The 23,554-nt window shown below is 42.8% G+C and overlaps 1 protein-coding gene across 1 annotated transcript; it reads left to right on the top strand.

Annotated features, from left to right (window-relative positions):
- On the top strand, positions 1–14,811 carry RGCC (regulator of cell cycle). The gene is made up of 5 exons (XM_071740243.1): positions 1–194; positions 369–542; positions 10,937–11,044; positions 12,580–12,642; positions 14,240–14,811. Exons 1-5 carry the CDS (start codon positions 92–94, stop codon positions 14,245–14,247), a joined length of 456 nt encoding a protein of 151 aa, XP_071596344.1. The 5' UTR covers positions 1–91; the 3' UTR covers positions 14,248–14,811.
- The last annotated feature ends 8,743 nt before the right edge of the window (positions 14,812–23,554 follow it).

Here is a 23,554-nt window from a genome sequence, read left to right as displayed (position 1 = left end):
CCGCGGTGCCACCTCCCCCTCCCGCCTCCTCTGCCTCAGCCCCCAGCCCGGGCGGGCTATAAGAGGCGGTGGCGGCGGCGCTGGGCCGCCCATGCTGGCGGTGGGAGGTAGGGGTGGCAGCGGTGTTAGCTGCGGGGCACCTCCGCCCGCCGCCGCCATGAAGTCGCCTCAGGCCCAGCGGCCGGCGGGTCAAGGTGGGCGCTGCGGGGTGCGGCGGGACCCTTCCCCCCTTTTCTCTCCGTGGGGTCGGAACGCCGGGTGGGTGTGGGGCGGGCGGGTTTCCCCTCAGAGGGCGGAGGTCCGGGGCGGGCGGGCAGCAGCGCTTGGCGAGCCCTGCGAGCCCTGACGCTGCTGTCGCCGCCCGGCAGCGCTAGGGGGGGACGGCGGCGGGGGCCTGGCGGAGGCGCTGGGGGAGTTCGACGAGGTGCTGGCGGAGTTCTCCCGCCCCGCCGGCCGGCGCCGCTTCCACTACGGAGAGCACCTGGAGCGCATGAAGCGGCGGAGCAGCGCCAGCGACGGCAGCGGCCTCAGCGATGCCGAGAGTGAGTGTCCGTCGGTCCGTCCCCGGGAGGAAGGTGGTGGGGGGGGGGGTGGGACAGGACCAAAAGCCGGTGTTAAACCAGCGCGTCTCCCTCCTTGAGAGAGGCAGGGACGTGTCAACGAAAAGACCGAGCTTTTAATTAAATAACCAAACGTACAGTAATACCACCACCACCATTTTTTTATTTACTTTTTGGGTTAGAAGTCGCAAAGGTGCGAAGTTTGTCCCCGCTGGGTTTATACTCCTGGTGCTGAAGAGCAGGGGAGGGAGGGAGAGAGGCGCTGGCGGGAAACCGCCCCGAAGAAACAGCCCTCCAGAGCTGATAAAGCTGAAAAACTCCCTGCAGATAAAAAAGGTCAAGCTGCTGGGATACAGCCTGGCGTCTTAATAATTAATAATAATAATAAAAAAGTGTTTCTTGACTTAACAGGGACTGCCCCTTGTATTTCGGTAGCTGAAGTATCAGCTGAGAGAGTGTGAACTAAAGCACGCTTTCCAGAAGAGACTGAGGCTCATCCAGGTTTCTGGGTTTTATCACTGCTTCGGAGGTGATCGTGTTAAGCTGACTTGCACCAGTGTATATGAGATGTATACGAATCGAGTGTGCAGAACGTAGCACAAGGAGGCTGGGAAGCAGACACTGACTCATGACCTGCTTTGAGCAGGAAAACATAGAGTTGGGGTTTTTTCTAGTTAAGTTGGAAAAAAGTTTTAACCTTCTTATTTTTTAGTAGTCAGCAAGAAAAAACACCTCTCCTGTATAATAGTGAGGTACCCATAAACTGCTGCTGTTCTCCATGGGATCATGGGAGCAGTAGATTAAAGTGCTACTTTGTCAGAAGTAAGTTTCGCTGAAAACAAGCTATACCAATTTTATTTTTTTTTAGTTCCTGAACTGTACTGGCAGTTGTAAGAAGCTTGTCTGTTTTTCAGTTACTTAAAATAAAATTGTTCTTTTGATTTCTGTTGTGCATCTCTTATCAGTTTAGCAACTTAAATATGCAATTCTCTTGATTTAGTGCTAAAACATTAATGTAATCTTCCTAATGCTAAAACTGTGAGAGCATTGATTCTCATTGTCAGTGCCCTTTATGTCATCATCATGGATAGAATTAATTTCATTTCATTGGCATTTCATTTAACTGCCCTGAACTTGGATGCCTTGCCTTTGATGTATAGGGTTTTTTTTTGTAGTCAGTGGAGGTACATGGATCCAGATGCTGGGCTGTTGTTTCATAATGTAGAGGGTAAATTAGTCCCTACAAGTAACTCTTTCTTCCTGAGGAAAGTTTAGAAATGTGTGCCTGTTTCAGGCTGGATGGCATCCTTTTGGATGGCTGAGGGTGTATAAGGTGAGGTCTCCCTTCACTGAGTCAAGCTGATGGTGTATATTCAAGTCAAGTTTGGGTGTATTCATCTTATGGCCACTCCTGCAGTGATATCTTTTGAATCTAGGGTAGGACTGTATGGGGAGGTAACATTTTAAACTGTTTTAACTGTTTCAGGGCCCCCGAGTCAGACTGAATAAGTGTTAAATTCATGGGCTGTGTGGTAATCCTAAGTCTGTTAGTAACTGCAGCAGTACTACAGCTCTGGTGTTACTATTTTTTTATGCAGTCTTCACTATTGTAATACATTAACCTCTCACACATACTTTTACCACAAATGAAACACTTAAATCGAGAGTGAAGATTCTGTGGTGAAATAATTTACAAGAGAAAAAACCCCACAACAACACAAAGTGGGATCAAGAGCTCATTCTTCTTGAATGGATAAAGACAGCTATAATTGCTTAGCATATCTTCTGTGGTTCAGAAAACTTGATCAGTGCTTAATATAGCTGGTCTAGGGTGGACAGGAGGAACATTTTGAGGAAAATAATCTGACAGGGCAGGGGGCTTGGTGGGAAACAGCATGCTCATGCAGATTGGCAGACCAGGTCTTCAGGAAGATCTGGGAAATAAAAGTAGGTGTCAGAAATCCGAACTGATTTAGGTTGAAGACATTAAAAGCACAGGAGGATAGACAGGGTTTGATGGCTCTACAGAGTCCTCAGGGGTCTTTTATGAGGAACTTGTTGAGTTCCCAGTTTTCATCCTGTGCTGGGCTTCCTCCCTTGGTTCCTCCCTTCCATTATGCAAAGAGGGGCTCTGGAGAAATCAGAAGTCACTGTCTACTAGGAACTGGCATATATTGGACATACATTGGACAAAGAGATGCAGAAATCTCCTATTGCAAATACCTGTTGCATCCAGCAGTGTCAAGTGTGTGAAGACAAACAAAGTTGGCTGGCTTGTTTCTCAGAACAGACACTATAAATCTTGTCTTCCTAAAGACATAATTCAATGCAGACAACTTATTTTGAGTTACAGTAGGACTGGAGAGGAGTTGCTGGCTTATAGAAATGTCCTTTTATAAAACAGGCTCCAGTGTCTGATGTAATACATCTACACTCCCTTCACCTATTTTAAGAGCAGAATGCGTACTCAGGCTCTTTCTCATGTTTTGTTTTGTTTTTTTTTCCCCCCTAGGTTCACATTTCCTCTATAGTGCAAGTGTAGTGCTGAATTCATGACCTTGCTATTCCCATGGCAATGCTTAGATTGCACATCACCACAGGACCAAGGAGAAACTGGGCTGAAAGAGCAAGTTCTGACAAACTGAATCTGTAGCAGTGCAAAAGAAGTTCCAACATTATCTGCAGACAGTTTAAATTATCTTCTTGTTCATGAAGACCATGTCCTTGCAAAATCTTGTTACCTAGTGCCAGGACTGTTCCAAGTACACTTTGTCATGTATGGACAGAGGAGTTCAGGCTGTTGTATTTTAGTGCTCTCTCCTGTTGGTTAAGCTAATCCTCCTCCTAACTGATGTGGTATGGCTGAAGTTTGGGTGTATTCATCTTATGGCCACTCCTGCAGTGATATCTTTTGAATCTAGGGTAGGACTGTATGGGGAGGTAACATTTTAAACTGTTTTAACTGTTTCAGGGCCCCCGAGTCAGACTGAATCAGTGTTAAATTCATCATTATGGGAAGCTGGCAATAGACACCAAGAGGTCTTACTCGAAGAATACTTTTTAGTAGGGTGAGGGAAGTCATTCCTGGGGTTTTTGCCATGAGGATGAGCCCACTTAACAGAAATATTTGCAAGAGATCTTTGACTGTAGTAGATCCTGCAAATACTGCTTTTAACCTTAAAATCTCATGAGGGGGACAGGTCTAAAAGTACTAAATGAAATTCTTGGATTGCATATTTTATGCTCTTAAGAAAAAATAAGAATTTGAAGAGGCTACTGTGGAAATTCAACATGTTAGAATTTGGCTCTCCCACATCTTGTTCTGTTAATTGACCAAATGATCTTTGGACAAGGTCTGTGTTGGCTGTGGTTAATTATATATAACACAGTGGACTCTAAACCTTGCAGTAATGAAGGAAAGGCTTGCATGTGCAGATGTTCATGGTGATCTTAGTGCTTGGCCCACAAGTATAACATTAACTGCAGCAGCTGATTGGATCAGAGCTGGAAATCATGATGGATCTGGAGTCACTCCAACACATTCTTGAGTTGCTGGACTGTGAGTGAATACCAGTTATGTTTCATCTTCATGTATTTTATGTTATTAATCATCCTGAAACCTCTAAGTTGAGGGATATATTAACTCTATTTACACCATATATTGGTTGAGAGAAGAAAGGGATTTGTGTTTTAAGAGTGCTGTGCTGCACAAACCACTAGGGTAGATGCAGCTGTATTTGAGATAACATTCGCTTCTTGTGTATTGCAGTAATCTCACAAAGAAAAGTACAGACTTGCCTGTGTAAGTTGTATGTCTACTCAGTGCATTCTGCTGGTACAGTATGTGGCAAGGTCAGGACAATCTTCATGTCTTAGGCTTAGGATAATAAATACAAAGTTGGACTTCGTGAGAGGATAAAAGGGAAGCACTTCACATTTCTTGTGCCAAAGCTGTAACAACTCCAGAAAGCTAAATGATAACCTGTTGTTATGCTCTCAGAAATGTGTCACACTTCCAGCTCCAGATGAGTTTTCTTGAGACAGGTTCAGCTCCCAGCCTCTCTAGTAAAAGCATTGGAAAATGAACATACCAATTCAACTCCTGCTCTCATACAAGCCTGCAGTGTATCTTTATAGTTATTTTTAGGAGTGTGTAAATGCTTTCTGACAAATACCTCCAGGCTTTTAAACACAACAAAAGACCCTGAACTAGATCTAGATCTATAACTCTTCATTTTACCATTTCAGAATCAAGCAGGTGCAGGTTTACTAAGGGGCTGCACTCCTGGCACCCAGTGCAAGCATTCATAGTTACATGCCATGGATCTCTCTGTGTGGTTGTGCTGATGCTGTCACTATTTAGAGATGAAGGATCTCTTTATATTGCTGCACTCATCTTAAAAAGCCCATTTATGTTTTAAGTTGTGCAATGTGTGTTTACAGAGGAGGTACAGGAAAAGGCAACAAAAATGATTGAAAATGTAAAATAGTTTCCAAATGACTAAATAGACTGGGACTGTCAGCCCAAAGGAGAGATGACTTGGGTGGGGACAAGCTAATCTTCCAGAAAACACTGAGTGACATTAGGAAAGTGGCTGCTACCTCACCCAGTATGAGGAAATCAATTTAAATCAGCATTCTTCAAAGAAATAAGAGGAGCTATTTTTTCCCATGGTGTGAAATGTATTGCCTAGAGGCAGCATGGGTGTTAAAAGTTTATACACTCAAAAAATAACTAGCTGAAATCATGATGGGAGGGACTGGGGCATCAGGGACTGCTGATGCCTACAGATCCTACTGCTGTCTCAGACAAGATCAACCTGTGCTAAAACTTGGTGGAGTTTATCTTGAAATGATCAGTGTATGGCTGCAGCACCCTTAGACTCTTCTATAGGTATCTGCTCTGAGGGGTAGAATTTTGGGGTAATTGAACTTTTGGTCTTGCCAACAAATCCCAATCTTACATGATGAAGAGGAGAACATTTTATAGGGGTGGGTTGCTTCTCTGAGCTTCTAATGGTCTATCTCTCAGAAGAAGAATATTAATAAGAATTAATAAGAAAATTAATTAATTAAGAATTATAATATTTATAATTAAAAAAAAATAAAAGCAAGGCTCTTACAGAGAAATAGCCTTTTATTAAATGATCTGAGAAATAATGTTTTATTAAATTACTGCTACATTCAAAAGAAGGAAAACCCAGAAGTTTTGGGTGCAAAGGCTCCTCTCCAGGTATTTTATTGGGAAGTATGCTTTTCCATAAGATTCCCTGTTTTTTACCTCCAGCATACTTGTTTCTCTTGCATTTTAGAAGGGAAGCAAGCATTATAAAGACAGGCTGAGGAAGTTTGGGTTGTTCAGCTCAGAGGTGACCTTATAGAGGCTTTCCAATACCTGAAGGGGGCCTACAAGAAAGCTGGGGTAGGGCTTTCTGCATGAGTGTGTAGCAAGAGGACAAGGAATAATGTCTAAACCTTGAAGAGGTTAGATTTAGGTTAGATTTTGGAAAACATTCTTTCCCATGAGACACTGGAACAGGTTTCCCATGAGGAAGTTGTGGCTGCCCCCTCCCTGGAAGTGTTCAAGGCCAGGTTGGATGGGGCTCTGAGCAACCTGGTCTGGTGGTAGATGGCCCTGCCCATGGCAAGGGGGCTTGGAACTGGATGATCTTTAAGGTCCCTTCCAACCCAAACCATTCTGTGATTTGTAAAGGGAAAGGTTTGGAGTTGGAATCACTGCCTCACAGATAGCAAGTGTGGTGGGGGAGTGGAAAGTTGTGTATATAATGAGAAGTCCTGTACATCTGAATTTCTGAGATCCCTTCCTTGCAACTGGGTGGCTTGAAGTCCTTTAACTCATGAAGCCAAGGCATGTCAGTAGTGAAAAGTGTGATTTTTGTGTCAGTGTTGGAACAGATGTTTGTTAGCTAGGCAAAAAAACCCACAAAAAACAAGTGGTGTGGCCAAATGTAACTGTGATTATGATAAAAGTAAACGCTTTCCTTGAGGGCTGCAACAAAACAAGCATCATAAATATTCCTCACTTCTACTGCTGGCATTAGAAATTCCTGGTTTTATCCTTTTTTTTTTTTTTTTTTTTTTCTTCCACAACTATGCTTTGTTCTGGCTAAGAATGAGTTGTGCAGTCTGTTCATTAAATACTGAACTATTGTTTTATTATAAATTCATGGCTTGTAGGGACCTGAGTAGAATTTTAAAACATCTTTCTAAAAACTTTAGGGATGTGATTTTATAAATTTTTATTTATTTTCTTCTAAAATCTGTCCCACTGAAAACTGTAGTAAAAATTTTACTGACTCCAGTGCTCTTCAAAATTGTGTCCTGAGCTATGCTACTAGAAAGAACATAATATTTAAAAAATCAGACAGCTGAACTTTTCCGTTTCTGTTTTCAAATGAAAAGTTTGAGGTTTTCCTCCTTCTGTTAATTACTACTCAGAACCTTTCAATTGCTCATTTTATGGGGACATTCTATATTTACATGGTATTGCTGTAGTGTTTCTTTGTGGTTTAGCCATGTACAGGAACAGCAAAGGTCAATACTAACTACAGATTACTTTGCCAAAGTAAAATACATCCCCATTTATTCCAACCCCCTAATTTTGCAGCTATTGGCTTAGTTTAACTCATGTAAGTCAGATCAGCAGCTCAAATCTCAGATTTTTAAGAGTGTTTTTGTTTTGTTTTGTTATTTTGAGATTTTTTGGTTTTTTTAAGGTGAGTATTTTTAACGTGGCTGAAGAGGCATGTATGTGTACAAGTAGTAGAGTCAAAATACAAAGTGAAAAATAAGTGATGAATTACAGATAAGCTTGGATCACAGTGTGAGAGAGGAGGGATGAGGATGGGCAGCAGTGATGAGAGATCCTTGGCATCAGCCCCTGGTTATTGGGCTGCAGGGGATGTTGTGTTTGTGTGGCAGTGGAAATCTTCCAAGGGCCATTATTGGAGGTGAATGTGCAAATCTTGGCTGTGGCAGCTGGTGGGGAGCAAGGACTAAAATGTTCTTTTCCCAGAGCTTTCTGCCCTACAGCCACACTTTGCCAAAGCAGATATTTTTGTGTGATAGATAGTGCAAGTATTTATTTTTTTTAAACACTAGATTGTTTTCAGCAGTTAACATTGCCTTGCATCAATGCATTCCTCTTTCCATCTTTCTGCTGCTTGGTGGCACCTCTAAGCCCCAGCCAGTGTTTTTGCTTTTTGAGAAAGATAAATATTGGTATTTTCCTGAAACTATTAATATTGCAACCCATCAGAGGACATCATTGTTTTGTGAAAACATTTCACCTCTTGAAACTGGAAGAAAAAACAGTCAGGTATTTAAAGCAACAGTTAAGTCTTATTTTCTCTTTGCCCACTTGGAAATAAATCCCCAGCATAAGGTGTGTGGAAGCCAATATAAAACAACACTTTTGGGTTTCAATATGTTGTGAGGTGAGCACTAAGTACTTTCAACTGCTTATAGAAGGAGTATGGAGACAAAACCACAAAAAATAAAAAATCAAAGATGACCGCTAGCTCAGATGTGTACATGGATAGAAATAAAAATAATTGTGTGGATGGTTTGTGGCCAATTTAAATGGCTTATTAAAGCTTTCATAACTTCAGTTGCCCTTAAGAGCATTCACAAAAAGAACTGTTATTCCTGCAAATGTGTAAGAGAACTGGAGCTTTGGATTTGGTGTGCAAGAAGGATTGGTTTGCAATATGAATTCTCAGCATCACTACATTTGATATCTGGATAGTATTAGCAGCACAGACTCAACATTAAAAGTATACTCAGTTTTGTCATTATTCTTTGTTATTTTTTGTTCAGCTAGATCCAAAACCTTTACTGTATGAAACAATTTGAAAGTTCTTGTTCTGGTCTGTACAAATACATGGCATAGACAGTGTTTTATTTGGTCTGTTCTGTCAGTGTTTCAGTGCCTTGTGCTCTTGGCTGCAGGAGTTTGTGGGAGGTGCTTCAAGTTATTTGGCTTTTTTGTGGTGGTAGGTGGTTTGTCCTGAACAGCTAGAATTTTCCATTCTAAGTTTCTTGGTCATGAGGCTTTGCATCTTGGCTGAAAAGAAATGTAGTTTTAGTAGAAAGTTGGTCTGTAAACTAATATCAGGAGGAAAATTTTAATACCTTTAGCTGTTACTTTCAACCCAGTACTGTACAGGGTTCCTGTGGCATGGTACAAATTGTCAGATTTTCCCTTCCTTATTTTTTAGGAACTACTTTTTAAAATAACTTTTTTTGGTTTTCTTTTTCCTGGTTTTGTATCTAAATTTGTCTCGATTCTGCATTGCAGCCATCGAATCTTATATCTGAAATTGCTAAGGTTTAGAAAGGAAGCCCTTGAGAGTGAAGGCAAAGAAGTTGCTATAAAAAGCAAGCAGGAGGGAGCGTGCCCCTTGTATTTCTTGTTTCTAAACAAGAAATACCAACTGGTGACTGATCTGGGCAAGCAGTAGTCCCAGGTGTCATCCCCACCATCCCTCATGTTTGCACGGCATGAGGGTGCAAGGTCGTGTCTGCATTTCTTGGAATGGGATCCAAGCTGATGCAGAGCAAACTATGGAAGGTGCAGTACTGTGGTGGGGCAGCATACATGTGAGGGAGCAAAACACTCCAGGATGGAACTTCTGACACAAACCTCTTCAGTGTGGATTGCAACAGAGGTAGGCTTGGAAGTTAGGTTGGAAGAAATGGAAAGAGTCAGCCAAAACATCTAAGCTTAGTTGTCCTGTCTGGTTTGTCTCTCCACCTGGATACTCCTATGGAAGGGATCAAGCATTGGAATGGGCTGCTCTGGGAAGTGGTGGATTCTCCATCCCTGGAGATATTTAAAAAGAGACTGGATGTGGCACTCAGTGCCATGGGCTGGTAACTGCAGTGGTAGTGGATCAAGGGTTGGACTTGATGATCTCTGAGGTCCCTTCCAACCCAGCCAATTCTATGATTCTATGATTCTAAGGGGGTTTTATGGTGGTAAGGACTGCAGGTTAGAGGACATGAGGTGTAGGCACACACTCTTCTTCCCAAAGGTGGGGTAACTTATGGTTGAAGAGTAGTCAGCTGGGGAAGCATCTCTCCACTTGGTATCTGCAAACAAGGTGTTTGTGAAGGTGTGGATGTGTGGATCTTGACAAGCTGTGATCCTGCCCACTCCTCCTAATTCAGCAAGACACCCTTAATTTCACTAAGGCAGTTGTCTCCTGATCTAGCATTTGGGACAGGTGTCCAAGGGGGTTGAGAGTTCTGGCTTGGATGGATTAATGCTGCACTGTAACCACCTTCTGGGTTGGGGTTCCCAGGTCAAATGCTGTATTTGCTGCAGGTTGGCAAAATTGGCAGCCTTGGTGGCAAGCAATAGTAGTCACCCCCCCATATAATAAGACATACATTTATTTCCTAGCAAGCGTGCCAGATAGATGGAGATGATTGCCAGGTTCACATTACAATGGTTTCTTTTTGTGGAACTACAGTTTTCAGGTCACTGGCTCAAAACTGCAGGAACCAGCAGTTTTAGTGTCCCTAACACAATGACAGTTCCTCCTTCCAGCAGAGCCATGACTAATACTTTGTGTGAGCTGTGCATTGTGGAACTCTTTTCATAAAAAAACCCAAAAAACAACAAAAAACCCCAAGATACAGATCATTCTTAGAAACTTGAAACTTAAGGCCTTGTCTAAAATGCAAAAACATCAGAACACTATTGGAAGCTTTCCCATTGCTTTCCATGGTACATAAAAAAAAATCTTTCTTTGAAAGAGCACCTAAAGTAAGGTGGCAGAACATGTTGTGTACTAATTCACTGCTTGGTTAGCTCATGAGAGTTACTGAATAAAAGAAAGTTAAAAGGTGACATAGAGCTAGAACATGAGACTTAAAGCAGCAGAATATGGAGATATGAGTGAGTTTGTTTGAGCACAGCACTGAATATATTTTCTATTCTGGGGGGCTGTCCTTGTCCTGGACCTCCTTATTCAGTTTTTTAAACAGCTTTTGAAAAAAATCAGGTAACCATAATTTCCCAGAATGTCATGATTCATGCAGGTCATACCAGGCTTAATTTAGTGGACGTGGGATAATTGTCTTTCCTGTAATATTTTCAAAATTATGCTGACTGCAGGAGAAGCTGATGCTTTCCTTACTGGTGGGTAGAGGACTGAGCCTAGGAGTGCTTGTTTTTGAACAGTAGGTGTGGGAACAACATCCTTCACACAGTAGATGTTTTATTTGTCCTTTTGGCTTTAAAGTCTGTAAATTTCAGTTCTGCAGATGTTGAAGCCCATGTAGGAAATGTCCCATTTATCTCTTTTTAATTCTACTAGTTCATCTTTACAATGCCACTTTTTTTACAGGTGCAGACTCACTCTACAGAAATAGTTTCAGCCTCAGTGATGAAAAGCTTAACTCTCCAACTGCATCTACTCCAAGCTTGCCATCTCCATCTGTAACTCCATGTAAAGGTAAACTTGATATAAAATGCTGGCATTTCTTTGTAATTCTCAACTCTAGAGGCTTCTTTCTACGAGCCAGGATTCACATGCATGTATTGACTTTTTTTTTTCCCTCTTAAACTACAGCAAAACTATGAACTACTGCTAATCACACTACAAGTTCAAATATTATCTCCCTGATTATAAGCAGCAATAGCACACTGCATCCACACTTCTTTGCAGGTGACCTGGCAACTCCTTTGTTTTTGAAACACCAAGCAAAAGAAAATTACATGTTTTGAGCTGATGATAAATCATGATGCTACTTACAGAACACTACTTAAGAATTGTGTTACTTCTTACTGAAGCAACTATTTTGTTTAAGTGTCCCACCTATATATAGAAATACTTACCTTGAATACAGGGGTGCAGTAGGTGACTCCTGCAAAGCCACATGCTGCCATTCAGGTTAATGCAATTTATTTGGATCCATGTAGACTTTGCACTGCAGATACAACCCATGTACTAGTAATTCCTTCTTTGTAGCTGTTCTGTTTCAAAGTGACTTCTGCCTTGCTTCTGATCTAGCTCCCCAGGAGGTCATTTCCTTCAGGTGAACTTAGATAAACTCTGGAGCAAACATACCAATAAATGTACTTCTGTTACAACTGGTTTTATAAGGTGCATGCTCAAGAGCTTTTCATGCTTTTACGTCTTTTCAACAGTGACCAGTAACAAAAAAAAAAATGAAAAAGCAAAATCAAACAAAAAACTGCACCAAAACCCAAGTTAAATGTTTTCTTTCTAATTAGCATGATACTAAGGAAAAATAAGAAGTAACAGTTAATAAGAAATGGCAAAAGGAGTTCAATTAAAATGGCAGGAAATACTTGGCAAGGAATTACGCTAAAAGTCAAGATGCTCTTCCTGGTGAGAAGACAAAAAGACAGAAATAGAGTTGGAAGTGGCTTGGACTAGACCACAGAAATGAGACATGGAAGCCACTTGCAGTAAAAACTAGATTGAATGGAACTAGTGATGTTCCCAGGAGTGGAAATTTAGGTGGATGTTTGGATCCAGAGCTAAGTGGATAGAGTTTGATTAGGGCCATGATTGCCATATCTGATTACATACAATAAGCAAGACTCCCACAGTAGCAAGGAGTTAGTTAGGGTAATTAGTTGACACACAGCTTTTTTCTCTGCTTCAGCCTCTGCTTTTTTAAGGAAACTAAGCAGAGGATTGCTTTGCTTCTATCAAATCATAGAATCATCGAATTGGCTGGGTTGGAAGGGACCGCAGAGATTATCAAGTCCAACCCTTGATCCACTAAATGGAACATTCTGAAAAAAAAAAAAGCATTTTCAAAAGCAGGATTTTAATTTAGTCTTCCCCGTTTTCTAAGAGTGAATTGGGATATTGCAGCAGTCCCTTTGAGCTTTCCTGAAAATAATCCACAGCATATTTGATACCACTGAATGTGATTTGGGGGATTATGTGGTTCCATTGTGTCTTTTGGCCAGAGAAATATGTCATGCCTAAGCAGTATTGACTCTTTCTTCCAGCAAAGCTTGGAGACACAAAAGAACTGGAAGACTTCATTGCTGACCTTGACAGGACACTAGCAAGTAAGTGGACTTTTTTTTTAGTAAGATGCATCTGACTTGGTACTGTCAAAGAGTAATGAAAGCCAATGTATGAGAAGGAGGGGGAAAGGGCTTCTTTAGTTTGTGGCTGCTTTAGTTTGCTAGTCCTGTGGATCATTATGTGTGTAATTAGTTAAAAGAGATCAAATTCTGATCTTTGGTGGTATGTTCATGGCATGCAATTTAGCCTGTGTGCCAAAGGCAGTACTCTGATGAACCTCTGTGCCCACCTCAAAGGCAGCTTCAGTTCACCCACCCTTGACAGGGTATAAGGGAAGTAAGCACCACTTTTTTAAATACTCAAAACTCAGCTTAAAAAAACTGGGGTTTTGTTTCTTCATTATAAAGCAAAGTAACTGGAGGAATAACCATAGGTGAGGGAAATCTTTTATTTTAGAACTTGCTTTGTTAGAGATTTAAGGAGCAGGTATCTGTATCTGTTGATTTAGATAAACTGTCAAAATTCTGTTGATTCTTGTCTTTACCAGGAATGGAGTTTAGATCCCTTTTTATGTCACTATCCAGAAATGACATTTTCCAGTCACAATACTAGGTTTTTCATTATGACTGCAAAAGAAAAACAATAGAAGCAAAAATACACCATCCTGTTCCCAACCATGTGCACTTCTTGTTGCTTTTTTCCTGCCTGTCCTGTTATGGACACTATACTGTTAGAGGCTTTTTGCATGGAACCAGGCTACAGAGCCCCAGACAAAAAAATTCAGGACCAGACCTAAATAGCAGTATGAACAAAACCCCAATAAACTGTGAACTGAGTGTTTCTTGTACTCATTAGGTATTTCCCCTCCCTGTAATTCCTGAAGCCTTGGCCATCTGCTGGACTTCAGAGAGCTTCCTGCTTCCCTGTTTTCTTACTTGTGTATTAATCCTCGTTTCACTTCTCATACTTAAAATCTATTTCTAGTTTCCTGACTTCTGTCACAGAGGTAGGCTTGAGCTGACTCCATCTTCAACACTGACACTTAGTGGACTGCTCTTCTGAAAAACTGAGTTTTTGAAGGTTTGTGTAGAACTACAAAACCCCAAACCAGCAAATAGATAGGTTGCTCTATATCAGCAAACTCTTCAGGGGCTGCCTGCAGTACCCAGGCTTCATTGTGCCCTTACAAGACACATCACAGGTGAGGGCAGGGATTGCATCTGCTGTCCTAGTTTTTGGTTGTGGTTTTTATCCCAACTAAGCAAATCTCTAGTGGTTTCAGCAGAGTCTCATTTATAGAGTGTCACTTTTTGCACTGTCTTTATCATACAGGAAAATTCTGAGTAAAAAGTCTAATTTTAATTTGATATTTATCATCACATTTTTGAGGAGTTGTAGCTCTATGCTTGAGGTCACACAGGATTTTGTACAGATGCCTTTTCAAGCCTGATGCACTCATTAAAACAATAAAACAACATGAAATTTTACATGCTAACCTTTTGGTGTTAATTAAAAGAAAAAAAGACAGAATTTTGGCCTGTCTGGTGGTCTAGCAAGCTACACAGTGTCTGGTGTGTCAACAACATGCAATCTTACTTAGTACAGAATTTAATGATTTTTCTTGTTTTCTATTTCCAGGTATGTAAAATGAATCTTTGGCATCGTGCTTGTCTATGGGTGTCCTCTGAAGGATCAGTCACTGGGAGCTGATGCCCTTGTCTGATCTCCATCTTCTGAACATAACCTTTGTAAATAACTGGCAACATCAGTTCTGTTATTTTGCAGCAGATGGAATAAGATAACTTAAGTGTTACAGCTGTATTTTGCTTTTAAATATAGCTTGAATTTTAATTTAAAGTTGCTTTTATGAAAGTATATTTGTAATTTTATATAGTTGAGAACTTCTAATGCTTTTTTCCATTATAATATATTTTTGTATGCAAATAAACCCTGAACTGGAATCCAGATGTCTAAAAGCTTCATATGAATATGTGAACTCTGAAACCCAAGTGCAAATTATGCTCTTATTGAAAATGTTAATATCAAGCCTGAAAATATCTGATAAGGTATTTCCTGTAAAGCAAAATATGTTATCCTGGCTTTCATGTGGAACTTCATATTCTTTTTTTTTCAAATTGCTAAAATAAGAGAATTTTGTACTGTGTAAAATTAATACCATCAGGAAAATAATAAAATCAGTCAAACTGTTACTTCAGATTTGCTTTAATATAAATGAAATAATACTGTCTTAGTAGAGGTTTGAACAATACTACCCATTTCAAACCCCATGTAGCAGCTAGCTTTAAAATTACTTCCCTTTATAGGTGGAGTTTTAATTGGGAGGTCAGACATTTAGGCCCAGGGGTTTTAAGTTATGGAGATCCTATAGCACCAAGACAATACTTAAGTGTCTGGACATTTTTGATACCAGACCCTTGGGTCCAAACCAGTCTTACCACTCTGAAAAGACTTCCTGGCCTCCAGTGTTATGCTGAAAAGGGTGGAAGTTGACCCTGATTCTTTCCATATGCATTAGGCACTGGAGATGTCATTATAAAATCATAGAATTGGCTGGGTTGGAAGGGACCTCAGAGATCATCAAGTCCAACGCCTGATCCACTGCTGCTGCAGTTCCCAGCCCATGGCACTGAGTGCCACATCCAGTCTCTTTTTAAATATCTCCAGGGATGGAGAATCCACCACTTCCCTGGGCAGCCCATTCCAATGTCTGATCACCCTCTCAGTAAAGAAATTCTTTCTAATGTCCAACCTAAACCTCCCCCGGCACAACTTGAGACCGTGCCCTCTTGTCTTGCTGAGAGTTGCCTGGGAGAAGAGACCAACCCCCCCCTGGCTACCCCCTCCTTTCAGGGAGTTGTAGAGAGTGATGAGGTCTCCTCTGAGCCTCCTCTTCTCCAGGCTGAACAGCCCCAGCTCCCTCATCCTCTCCTCATAGGATCTGTGCTTGAGTCCCTTCACCAGCCTGGTTGCCCTCCTTTGGACCTGCTCCAGGACCTCAATCTCCTTCCTGAGCTGAGGGGCCCAGAACTGGACACAGGACTCGAGGTGTGGCCTCACCAGGGCTGAGTACAGGGGCAGAATCAGTTCCTTGGACCTGCTGGCCACGCTGTTCCTGATACAGGCCAGGATGCCATTGGCCTTCTTGGCTACCTGTCAATTCAAACTCCAAGGTCCCTCTCTGTCTGGCTGCTCTCCAACCACTCTGTGCCCAGCCTGGAGCTCCCCATGGGGTTGTTGTGGCCAAAGTGCAGGACCCGGCACTGTGAGGTCTCCAGCTGCTGCAGGCATTACACTTGGCTCTGCTGTCTGAGCTGCTGATGAGATTGCTCTCTAATTTGGTCAGATCAAGTGAGCTGCATTTGTTCAAGCTCCAGGTCTTCCTTTGACCAAAGCAGGCTACTCAGCAGCTGGATGAATGCTTTAAGTATTATGCACCCTTGCTCTGTTAGCACAGGATGCCTGTGCTCATGTTCCAGCTACCAGCCAGTTGTGAGAGGGACCCAGGAGGATGGGGTTTGGATCAAACTTCTGCAGTTTGGAGAAAGTCTGCTGTGTATTTGCTAACTGGAGGAGCGTGCAAATCCATTTCCTTGTTTTAGATTTTCTAAAAATTCACCAAAAAAAAGGGTGGTGTTAAACATCGTATGATTTTTTCCAGCTTTATTCGTTGGTAAGAAAATGAAAATCTGAACTGGGTACATTTTAATCAATCTGAGACAATGGCAAGGTGGCTGTGTGGGTGTTTTCCTTCTTTTTGGTGAAATGGACAATGTAAGATGGAAAAGTATTTTCCTTAAGAGTAGAAATTTCCTTCAGGGTCTTCTACAGCAGACTCAGGTGGTACTTGAGTAGAAACAGAGCTGAACCCATTGTGGAGGGTGAAGTTCCCTTGTGGCTTTAGGTGAACTGCCAAGGAAGGTGGGATGGTTCAAGTCTGAAACAGTGATGTGCTGCTGCATGTTCTGGGACCTTTCCAGAGGCTCCTGCACAGCAGGAAACCCACTTTGAGAAGCAGGGTAGGCTTTGAAATGTGACTGCTACTGCTCTATGAATACACAAGAGGAAGTCCTCCTTTTGGCTGCCTCTGAATCTGAGAGGGGAGCCTGGCTTTTTTGTGCTGGTTGCAGGTGCACTTTGCTGTGCAAAGCCAGGGAGCAGGATTCCCTTGGCTTGTGTAGGACTTGCTGGTACATGGAAAGGGAGAGGGACCACACCGAAGGGAAAAGGAACCAGGAGAGGAGAAATGAGCTCCTGCTTTTGTGCTGGGAAATGTCATCAGCATAAGGGATGTTTTTAAAGCTGCTTGAACTGCAGCCTTAGCAGTTTGGGCTGGGTTTCTGCATTCTAGCTCTGGTACAGAGTGAATGAGGGAATGGTTCTGAATGGTAGATGTTACCTTCCCAAAGGCAGAATACCCAACACAGTGTGTGTAAAAACAAGTCATGAGTTTCAGAGGAGGCCATCTCAAGCAATCATGGGGTGGGGGCAGGAGCACAGCTCTTCATTCCTCTCTTCCTCAGACTGGATTGTTTGGGATGTCAGGCATGATTTTTCCACTCACCCTTTGCACATTTGCACAACCCTGTCAAACACTCTGGGCCTACAATCAGTCTGGGAAGTTGGATATCTTATATAGAGTGGTATCACCAGATCAGTACAGTACTTTGGAACTGGAATATTTGGTGCTTCCAGGCACCCAGTTTTGAAGATTTTTCCCATATAAGCAAAAGGGTTGAAGCAAGGCGTGCTCCTCATTTTGTATGATGTCAGCTGGGGATAGTGTTGGGGATTAAGTGACCATCTGCTTGGGTGTTTTAATCTTATTTATGCACGAACAGGTGGAGACTTCTGCTTGCTTATACAGCAGTTTTGGAGATCATTGCCTGGAAAATCTGGGAGTGTCTTCTGCAGAGCTGTTGATTTGAATAAACTCCAGTTTGTGATGCTTAAGTTTGAATTTCTTGCTCTGTCAGAAGGAAGGCACTAATGTTGATGTCATTTCACTGGAGTATGCTTATGACTTAAGTCCATCATCTAGTTACATATGGCACTGAGAAATGCATTGCTAAGAAAAGTTCCTGCAATTCTTTGTCCCCAGTGAGGACTGCTGGAAGCTGCACTGTCCTTATGGACCAGCCTGACTTCTTAATCCTTGTTTTGACCTCCCTCTCGTGCATTGCTGTGGAATTTGGATTCTGAAGGATATCTCAGGCTCTCGTGCCACCACCACACATTCAGAAATGGAAATGAGGAGCTCAGCCTAAGCAGATGTAGTGCCACAGCTTAAGGTGTGTAAGGTGAGGTGCAACCACTATTTGCAGGCATGCTCTTTACCTCCTGTGAATTCAAGGTTAAATGGATTAGCCTAAACCTCCATCACTGAGACCTGAGTTAATGTGTCTTATCTTGGGTTTGCTATTGACTGTGTGTGTGTCCCAGCTGCTGTCACCCAGTCTTGGCTGATACCTGGTAACTCATTAAGCTTGGTAATGTGCTTACTTTGCTGAGCCCTTAATAAAAGAGAGAGAAGAGCAAAAGGAGCTTTCATTGTTTCTTTTTTCCAGGCTGCATGTGTGTCTGTAGCCACTACTGATGCACTGACAGCCAGGTGAGTTTTTGGGAAGAAGGAAAGCAGTTGTGTTGGTAGTGATGTTGTGGTAGTGACTGCTTAAGCCCTGCCAGCTCCTACAGGCTGTGGTCCCAGTGCCTTCCCTGCTCCTTTGTTACTGGTATTTGCTTTGAAGTACAGGCTGGGTGTGGAACTGATTTTCAGCAGCGTTGCCTAACGTGAAGGGTCAGAGAGAGGATGAGAAACCCTGTTCACAGCTTCACAGATGCTTTTAAGCCATGGTTTCAGTAGTGGCTGCTTGCAGAGAGAAAACCCACACAGAGCACTTCAGCCTGCTGGGAAACATTCATGTCTGCAGACACAGATGTTTGGGGTTTTTTTAAGTTCATATCATTAGTTGCTGCTTTCAGATCACTGTCCATCTGCTTCACACCCTGCACGAAGTGAAAAGAATTCATCAGTGGGTCCACCCAGCATGAGTCTCTCTAGAGGAGTTCAGCTGGAGTTTGTTTCAGGTGGTGTTCAGCTCAGATAGACCCGGCAGACCATCCGAGATGTATTTGCACCACACTGGAGCCCATCTTACATGAGATGTCATTTATCCAAAGGTGCAAAAATGTGCTAGACGTGACATCTGCCAGAGTGCTGGAGAGAAACTTCTGATGTTGTAGTGTTTGGAAGCAAAGTGAGTATCATAAAGCCAATATGAGAGCAGCAGCTCTTGAACTAAATCCAGTACTGCATGCTAACAGCAAGAACTCCTTATTCTCAACAGGGAAAACTCCTTTTTTCTATATTACTTTCTACATTACTGACTCCACTGCAGTCTGGCTAAAGGCTCTAGCTGCCTACATAACTTCACAGTAATGTAAGATGATCCTGGCTGCTGTATCTCATCAGATTAGAGCTGTAAACCAGATCTTTTCAAGGTCCTTTTCTTTCTTGCATAGTTGAAGCTATCAATTAAAGGGTTTAGATGGGCTTGGGGGATTAAAGGAGGCCAGTCAATACAATGGGACACTAATCCTTAGGTAGCTTTTTTCTCTTCCACATCTGTTTTGGAAATTAAAATGTTAATCAGTTCAGCTCAAAAAAACCACAGACTATAGGCCTGTGCCTCTGTTCTCCCAAGGTGAGCAGAGCTCCCTGGCTTCTCTGGGAGGCTTGGAGGTGCTTGAATGGGCTTGAAACTGGGAGTGTTGCCTTCTCCATAGCCCCTGGCTGTAATACTGACTGCTTTCCTTTGGTTCTGTTTATAATGTGTTCCAGGTCTGCATTTATAATTAAGAACATCATCCTTGTCTCAGTAAAACATAGTATTTTGGTATATATCCAGTCTTTGCATTAAAAAAAAAAACCAAACCCTTGCTAGCATATAGAATCAAGTCAGGATTGATCCCACCTGACTTAGGCACTTATATAAAATTCTGAAGTTAGATTCTTGTCTTTGGCTCCTTCAGTAGACATTACATAAAGGCCAGGGAGGCTGAGTTATCCTCTGATGATGTCCCTTTTCTACAGAAAAAGACTGTGAACAAGCAGGCTTTTCACTTGGGCTTCTTAATCAGCCACTTAAAGAAAAGTGTGTCTGTCAAAGTAAACCTTCCTATGACTGGCCTTGGAGTTTGTGGGGCTTCTAGAGCAAATGCAGAACTACCCAGCTGTCCAGGGAGACCTGTTCTGGGCAGGTTGCATCACATCAGATCAGCCCCATGACTTGCTTCTGCTACAGACCTATCTCCTCCTCATGCTGGGCAGGTTAGTAAAGAGCAACCCCAGGCTGGTGCCTGGGAATCTTGGTGTTGACTTTTTGCCTTTAGGCCCACTGAGAACCTTCTCTCCTCTTGCACTGCTCCCCTCTTCTCCTTGGCATCATCAGCCCAGCAAACATTCCTTGCCTCCCCATCCTGTGCTTAAATTCAGGGCAACTGTGCTGGTGTAGAAGGTTGTCAGGAGAATTTGGATATTTGGGTACTCTAGGATGATGCCAGCATCTATCTCAGGTAATTTCCAGGTAAGTTACCCATGATGAGCAACAATGGCTGAGGATGGAAATAATGCCACTGAAGTCCATGGCAAGATTTCTAGGTGGGCTGGGATTTAACTGTGTTGGGCTGATGGTTCCATCAGTGCTTCAGAAAGTCTTACAACTTGTGAGCGGGGCCAGCTTTCTTGTGCAACACAAATAGGAATTTCTGAATGCTATTTAAAACTTCTCAGGAGACCTTTATCTTGAAGTCCGGGTTAAACGTGGGTGATGGTGTTCTCCCCTGCTTTTTCTTCATCTCTCTGAGGAGCAGAGTGATTCATTATGGTGGGTGCAGCTTGCTGCTCTTCCCCCATGTGCTTTGGCAGCAGGGTTGCTCTAAGGGTTGATACCCCCTAAATATTTCTGACTTTTGAGCTGCTGCTTACTTCAGAGGGCTGTTGCACAGCATTCAGCTCTGAGCTTAGCCATCTGCCTTCACAGACTGGTTCTTAAGGCTTGTGTATGTAGTGAAGTTCACTAGCTTTATGCTCTTGGAAAACTCATCTATGAGCAGTGTCTTTATGTTTCTTTATGATGTAAGACAAGGTACATGATTTTCTTAGAGGCCAAAGAGAACAACTCAGATCTCAGTCACCAGATAGCATCCCAGGTAACATATTTTGTAGACAGCTGGTACAAGGCTGCTAATAGATCAGTAATTTAATATACATCAGCAGTCACACATCTCTGCCTCAAAGCTCTTTGGCATGCTCTAACTTCAAAACACAAGGCAGATTTCCCTGCAGCAACCCTGGCTTAGAGGGAGAAGGTGAAAGTTTGGCACTCACCCAATGGCTTGGCCAAAGGGGATTGGTGTTGGTGGTCCAAAGCCAGCCTTAACACTGAGTTTAGGATTAAGGCTTCTTATGTGCAGCATTTGTGCAGCCTTAAATAATCTTATAGGAAATATCTTGCCCTAGCAAGTGTGTCTGGCATGCCTGTGTCCTCTTTGAACAAAATTAAAAGAAGCAGCTTGATGGCTTTTTCTGAGCTTGCTCCAGCCCTGTTGATTGCAGCGGGAGATGTTATGGAGTTCAGTGCTTTCCAGAAACTTGTCTAAAAAGCATTAGTATCCTTGCTTGGTGTTTTCAGTAAACCGTTTCACCAGGGACCATGTAGTTCTTCACACTTTCACCAGTTGTGAAAGGTACCTTAATGACTACCTCTTAATGTGAAATTCTTCCCTTGAGCTCTTCTCTTCCCTCTGCTTTCTTTTGTCCCTTCAGTGCCCTCATCTCAAATCTGGCCAAAAGATCAGCATCACATCCTACCCGGCTGTCAGTCCTTCTGCAGACAGGAGAGAGACAGACAGAGGCTGCAAACTCCTTTTCTTCCTTCACTCACTTTTTGTGGCTCAACATTTAGATGGTCTTCCATGGGGAAGTGCTGGGAGAGACATGAACCCCTTTCCTGTGGCCTCAGAAGTAGGAAGCAGGCAGAGCCAGAGCCAAACTAATAAGACCCTGCTCATCTCTCCAAGATTTTTAATCTCCCATATCCTAGTGGCCCCCTCCCCCTCAACTGTAGAGCCACAGGAGAAGTGTAGCAGTAAATACCAAGCTTTTAACCTCCTGATTCCTGGACTCTGGCATTCCCTGGCATCATTGGTGCCTTGCTGTGTAAAGAGGAGTGGCAGCTTCCTGAGGAAATCCCTGCTTGGTGGCCAAAGGGGTCTGTGGGGTGGCCCTGCTCCTGTCCCTGGTGGAGCTGCAGCCTGACACGTGCTGAAAATCAGTGCCATAAGAAAGGAGCTCTGTCTGGAAGGGTTTTTCAAGATCCAATTTCACACTTTGCTCCTGGCACATGCAGTTTTTCTCTCTCCTCTCTCTGTTTTTGCAGGGTGTTCTAACTACAGGATTTTTAATCAATGTTTTTTTCATGTTGCTGAGAAAAGATTTAGGCTTGCACTTGGCTCTTGCGTTAGAGGGAGGAAATCTTGGCATGCCCAGCTCTGCATGCCTCCTGCAGTGCACTAGATAAAAACAGGTTCTTGTCATTCTACAGAAAAATTCATCCAATGGCCACTCCAACTCGTTAATAGTTTGAAGTTTCTGTGTAAATTAAACTATATTTTCTAGTGATTTACCTATGACTGATGTTGAGAATGCCATTAGTTTCAGCAAACTGAGGTTTCAAGGTAGCAGAATTTGGTTGCTGGCCTGAAAAGTATTGTTTTGGTGAGGCATAACCCTGGCTTCATAACGTGAGTGCTGACTTCTCTCTGAGTGACTCTGACTCCGTAACTATGATTCCTCTATGTGTCCTGTATGACTCTATCACCATGGTTGCTTCATCCAAAGCTGATTGCCCAGCAGGTACTCTGGGAAGTCATCTCTGGTTTCCATCGTCTCTCCTGGAAGTTCATCTGCTTTCTAAGGGAGCACATCCTCGTGGAAAGCACACGCAGCTTTTTGGCAGCTTTCCTGAGCACCTGAGTCAGAATTAACAAGAGGAAAACTGCAAATTTCCTCAAGGATGCTCTTGACCCTCTTCACCACATGGTGCTTGGTGTGGGTAGCAGACACATGCTGTGCTGCCTTGGGGAACAGCTCCAAAGGTCTTTGACTTGTTCTTCCACGGAGATTTTTCACTGTTGTCATGTCCAGGGTCCCTGCAGCCCCTTACAGGCAGATGCCTGTGTGGCCTCTGACTTGATGAGTCTGTCCAGCTCTTGGTAAATGCCAGTCATGACTCTTTGAGAAATGGTGGCCCATGTTGTTCTTTTACAGTTTTGTCACAGAGTCAAACTGCAAGTCAAAGTCCTTCAGCTGCAGCAAAGACCATCTTCAGTTTTAGCCACTCTTCTAGCCAGTGTTGCTGGAAGAGTATGAGACCAGAAAGTTGTGTTTGAAAATCCCAGCACCCTCAGATATTTCATTTCCATGGGGAGATGTCCTTGTCTGACTAGAATAGGTAACTTTGAAAAAGAGCCCTCTCTCTGTTTCCTGGGATGAAGTATCAAACCATCTCTGTCCACCATGTGCATTTAGTGGCACATTTCAGTTCTGTTTTGCCCTCAAGTGAAATGCCTTGCTAGAGTGCCATAAAATCACATTTCCCCACAGATCAGAGCCCAGATACATTTGTGAAATGCTTGTGCTAAAATGCTGCCATCCCACCAGTTTGAGGATGACCATCAAAGCTTTGCCCACTGTCCATAGTGGGACTGGGACTGTGATGATCCTCAGGAGAGTGGGAGTGTGGAGGGAAGTGTAGGAACCAATTTTGGAAACCCCCATGGTATCCATGATCTCTTCTGGGTTTCATCTCCTTTTCCTTCTCTTGATGAAATTCACACAAAAATATCCCACAAGAATTTCACAACAGGTAAAAC

This window comes from Heliangelus exortis, chromosome 1, assembly GCF_036169615.1.
Source record: "Heliangelus exortis chromosome 1, bHelExo1.hap1, whole genome shotgun sequence".
Taxonomy (NCBI): Eukaryota; Metazoa; Chordata; class Aves; order Apodiformes; family Trochilidae; genus Heliangelus; species Heliangelus exortis.
Note: the sequence above shows the minus strand (reverse complement) of the source record. Positions and strands in the feature narration are given on the sequence as shown.